Source organism: Mandrillus leucophaeus, unplaced genomic scaffold (assembly GCF_000951045.1).
Source record: "Mandrillus leucophaeus isolate KB7577 unplaced genomic scaffold, Mleu.le_1.0 Scaffold200, whole genome shotgun sequence".
Lineage (NCBI taxonomy): Eukaryota > Metazoa > Chordata > Mammalia > Primates > Cercopithecidae > Mandrillus > Mandrillus leucophaeus.
This window is the reverse complement of record NW_012102033.1, coordinates 776,823-781,941: the sequence shown is the minus strand read 5'-3', so window position 1 is coordinate 781,941 and position 5,119 is coordinate 776,823. Positions and strand designations below refer to the sequence as shown.

General features: G+C 49.6%; 1 protein-coding gene across 2 annotated transcripts in view; it reads right to left on the bottom strand.

Moving 5' to 3' along the window:
• The window catches only part of PLEKHA4 (pleckstrin homology domain containing, family A (phosphoinositide binding specific) member 4), a 32,119-nt gene that overhangs the window by 14,878 nt on the left and 12,122 nt on the right, over positions 1-5,119 (bottom strand). For both annotated transcript variants that reach the window (XM_011979346.1, XM_011979347.1), the window contains 4 exons: positions 2,482-2,529; positions 2,278-2,358; positions 1,953-2,102; positions 473-571 (listed from right to left, as the gene is read on the bottom strand). In XM_011979346.1, coding sequence (XP_011834736.1) covers positions 473-571; positions 1,953-2,102; positions 2,278-2,358; positions 2,482-2,529 — 378 coding nt within the window. The remainder of the gene's footprint in view (positions 1-472; positions 572-1,952; positions 2,103-2,277; positions 2,359-2,481; positions 2,530-5,119) is intronic.

The window sequence follows — 5,119 nt, the reverse complement described above, 5'->3', positions numbered from 1 at the left end:
AAATAAATAAAATAAAAAATAAAAATATAAAAAGTAGCCAGATGTGGTGGCATGTGCCTGTAGCCCTAGCTACTTGGGCAGCTGAGGTGGGAGAATAACTTGAACCTGGGAGGTGGAGGTTACAGTGCACCAAGATTGTGCTACTGCACTCCTGCCTGGGTGACAGAGTGAGACTCTGTGTCAAAAACAAACAAGCAAATAAACAACTTTACGGCAGAAATTGGATAACAGCTCGAGAAAACGGCATTCAAAATTGAAGGTTAATTAAAATTCAAATGAGAGAATAAGAAAACAAACCCTAAAGGGCATGGTCTTAACTAAAATAAGGGGTTTAGATTGCAAGGACAGAAAGCAGGGTCAGGGTGAACTGAGGGGGGCTTCGATTCTGTGGGCGGAGATTAAGTGCTGAAAGGACTTCCAGGCAGAACTTGGAGTTGGGGGTGGGTCTTGGGGTCTCCAAGCAGGGATTTACCTGGGGAGAACCGAGGTGCAGCAGGTACTCCAGGGTCTCTCTTAAGGTGCCCAGCTCCTGCTCCAGGCCACTGTATGTGTCCCAAACCCTCTCTCGCTCCTCCAGTTGCATAAAGGGGGAGACACAGGTTAGCTCCCTCTCCCACCAGATCCTTCCCTACCCTATCATTTGTCAGCTAAGAAGGAGGTAAGGGAGCTTGGTCCCTGGAGTCCTGAGGTCATATGGACTACAATTCCCATGGGCCTCTTTGCTTGGACTACTGGGAACCCCAAGGTCTGTATGGAACCTGCAATTCCAGTGCACTGCTAGTACAGACAAGTAACAGCATTCCCTGAATCCCCAGGATTACTTCTGCACTCTTCTAGGTAGCAGAGTCTGCAGATCTAATGAATTCATTAGACAGTCAAAAGACCACAGCACCAGGCCAGGAGCGGTGGCTCAATTCTGTAATCCCAGCACTTTGGAAGGCCAAGGCGGGCGGATCACTTGAGGTCAGGAGTTCGAGACCAGCCTGGCCAACATGGCGAAACCCCGTCTCTACTAAACATACAAAAATTAGCCAGGAGTGGTGGCGAGGGCCTGTAGTCCCAGGTACTCGGGAGGCTGAGGCAGGAGAATCAGTTGGACCAGGGAGACAGAGGTTGCAGTGAGCCTGGATCCGGGCGCTACACTCCAGCCTGAACAACAGAGCAAGAATCCGTCTCAAAAAAAAAATAATAACCATAGCACCCACTCACCCTGCGGCAGCAGGAACTTCCTCGCCAATACCAACAATAACAATGATAATATCAGCTAACACTTATTGGGCATTGACCATGGGCTAGGCACCGTTCTCAGCTCTCATTTAATTCCTATGAGGTAGTTACTATTAGTGTCTCCATTTTGCAGATAATAGTTATAACTGACACTTAAGTATTGCTTACCATGTGCCAAGTACCTGAAGTGTTAAATATTCATTCATTCATTCATTTACACATATCACATATAATAATTCTCAGAGTTACTTAAGGCCAGGCACAGTGTGGCTCATGCCTGTAATCCCAGCACTTTGGGAGGCTGAGGCAGGCTGATCACCTGAGGGTAGCAGTTCGAGAACAGCCTGGCCAACATGACCAAACCCCATCTCTACTAAAAATACAAAAATAAGCCGGGTGCGGTGGCACGCGCCTGTAATCCCAGTTACTCGGGAGGCTGAGGTGGGAGAATTGCTTAAACCCGGGAGGCGGAGGTTGCAGTGAGCTGAGATGGCACCACTGCACTCTAGCCTGGACGACACAGCAAGACTCCGTCTCAAAAAAAAAATTTTAAAAATAGAGTGGTTACAAGACAATGAGGAGAGAGAAAAATAATAAAATAAAATTTGGAGTGTAGATTTCTGAAGAACGATCTTCCTATGAGCCCTCTGCGGCAAGTCCCCTTCATAACCACTTGCATAGTCCTGGGGCCTCCTAGGAGGGCGGGCCCCTTCCCAGGTGCTCACCTGAGTCAAGTGACAGAGGGTCGCCCTCACACTGACCAGCCGGTCCTGCAGGAGGCGCTGGCGACCCCAGGCTCTCCCGGGAGCCCCAGCCTCCCTGGTGGCTTGGCCCAGCTGCTGCCGGGTCAACTCCAGAGCTGCTTCTAGTTGCTCCTGCACCAGGAGAGAGGGGGCTTAGACTTCGGAAGCCATGCCTAGTCCCAAGAATAAAGAAAAGGTGTCCTCTCACGTCCCGGACGTCCAGTCAGCATCCTGACTTCCACAGTCAGGAAGGGCTCAGGGCAGGCAGAGAGGCCAGGCACCCCATCCTCGGTCCAGGGCCTCGCACCTTCTCCTCCTGCCTCTGGTCTATCTCCTCCTGCAGCCTCCGCAGGAGCCGGTCCTGCCCGCACAACTTGGTCAGCAGCGTCTGGAGAAAGGAGAGCGGGAGCTACTGATGGTCCAGATCTGGCTCTTCCCCTGCCACTCCTCCCACCATCTAGAACATTCTCTCCCCAACTCTGGGAACTCAGGAAGGATTGTGAGAACTTACATCTGTCTCCAAGCTTTGGTGGAAAGTTGACTCCAGGGGAGGACCCGGCTGAAGAGAGGGAGAAAAGTCAGGGGTCAAAGGGGATAGGCTGGTCATCATTGTAACTCAGTGCTGAGCCATGCCCTGTTTCTACTGATAGGTACCCCACTATTTATTTATTTATTTATTTATTAAGAGATAAGGTCTTGCTCTGTCACCCAGGCTGGAGTGCGGTCATGCGATCATGGTTTGCTGCAGCCTCAACCTCCTGGGCTCAAGCAATCCTCCCACTTCAGCCTCCTGAGTAGCTGGGACCATAGTTGCACACACCATGCCCGGCTTATTTTTGTAGTTTTAAAATTGTTGTTGTTCTTGTTGTTGGTAGCGATGGGGTTTTGCCATGTTGCCCAGGCTGATCTCAAACTCCTGGGCTCAAGCAATCCTCCTGCCTCAGCCTCCCAAAGTGCTGGGATTATAGGCATGACCATCATGCCTGGCTTTTTCTTTTTTTTTGAGGCAAGGTCTGTCACCCGGGCTGGGGTGCAGTGGCATGATCATGACTCACTGCAGCCTTGAACTCTTAGGCTTAAAGGATCCTCCCACCTCAGCCTCCCGAGTAGCTGTGACAACAGGTGCCAGCCACCAGTGCCAGCTAAGGTTTTTTTGTCTGCTTGTTTGTTTGTTTGTAGGGCTGGGGTCTCACTATGTCACCTAGACCAGTCTTGAACTCCTGATCTCAACCATCCTCCTGCCTTGGCCTCCAGATGTCCTGGGATTACAGGCATGAGCCACCAAGCCTAGCGACCCCTCTCCTTATCAGCTTCCTTCTAAGCATTAGCAGACTTCAGTAGACCAACTACCAGATTCTTGGCTTCAGAAAGATCAATAATGGGCTTTTGATCAAATAGCCATGGCAAATATTATAATTAATGGAGAAGTTAAGACATTTTATTTATGATTAAGAATAAAATAAAGGGCCGGGCGTGGTGGCTCACGCCTCTAATCCCAGCACTTTGGGAGGCCGAGGCAGGTGGATCACAAGGTCGGGAGATCGAGACCATCCTGGCTAATGTGGGGAAAAGAGAGATCAGCCTGTTACTGTGTCTACATAGAAAGAAGTAGACATCAGAGACTCCATTTTGTTCTATATTTGAGATGCTGTTAATCTGTGACCCTACCCCCAACCTTGTCCTTGCAAGAGACATGTGCTCTGGTGACTCAAGGTTTAACGGATTTTGGGCTGTGCAGGGTGTGCTTTGTTAAACAAGTGCCTGAAGGCAGTATGCTTGTGAAAAGTCATCACCATTCTCTTAATCTCAAGTACCCAGGGACACGTACACTGCCAAGGCCGCAGGGACCTCTGCCTAGGAAAGCTAGGTATTGTCAAGGTTTCTCCCCATGTGATAGTCTGAAATATGGCCGTGTGGGAAGGGAAAGACCTGATCGTCCCCCAGGCTGACACCCGTGAAGGGTCTGTGCTGAGGAGGACTAGTATAAGAGGAAAGAAGGCCTCTTGGCAATTGAGATAGAGAAAAGCATCTGTCTCCTGCCCGTCTGTCCCTGGGCAGTGGAACATCTCGGTGTAAAACTTGATTGTATGTTCTATTTACTAAGATGGGAGAAAATCGCCTTAGGGCGAAAGGTGGGACTTGCTAGCACAATGCTGCTCTTTATGCACTAAAAAGATTTATGGAGATGTTTACATATGCATATCAAGGCACAGCCTTTTCCTTAAACTTATGTCACAGAGATCTTAATTCATATGTCTTACTGCTGACCTTTTCCCTACGATCATCCTATTATCCTGTCACTTCCCTTTTTCTAAGATGGTAAAGATAATGATCAATAAATACTGAGGGAACTCAGAGACCCGTGCCAGCGTGGGTTCTCTATATGCTGAGCGCCGGCCCCCTGGGCCCACTTTTTCTTTCTCTATACTTTGTCTCTGTGTCTCATTTCTTTTCTCAAGTCTCTCGTTCCACCTAACGAGAAACGCCCACAGGTGTGGAGGGGCAGGCCACCCCTTCAGCTAACACGGTGAAACCCGTCTCCACCGAAAAATACAAAAAATTAGCCGGGCGAGGTGGTGGGCACCTGTAGTCCCAGCTACTCGGGAGGCTGACGGAGGAGAATGGCTTGAACCCGGGAGTTGCAGTGAGCCGAGATCGCGCCACTGCACTCCAGCCTGCGCGACAGAGCGAGACTCCATCTCAAAAAAAAAAAAAAGAATAAAACAAAGTGCAGGGCACAGTGACTCACTCCTGTAATCCCAAAGCTTTGGGAGGCCAAAGAGGAAAGATCACTCAAGCCCAGGAGTCTAAGACCAGTCTGGATAACACAGGGAGACCTTCTCTCTGCAAAAAAAACAAAAATTTAAAAATAGGGCCGGGTTTGGTGGCTCATGCCTGTAATCCCAACATTTTGGGAGGCCGAGGCAGGCGGATCACCTGAGGTCAGGAGTTCAAGACTAGCCTGACTAACATGGTGAAACCCTGTCTCTACTAAAAATACAAAATTTAGCAGGACATAGTGGTGAGCACCTGTAATCCCAGCTACTTGGGAGACTGAGGCAGGAGAATCACTTGAACCCAGGAGAAGGAGGTTGCAGTGAGCTGAGATCGCGCCATTGCACTCCAGCCTGGGTGACAGAGCAAGATTT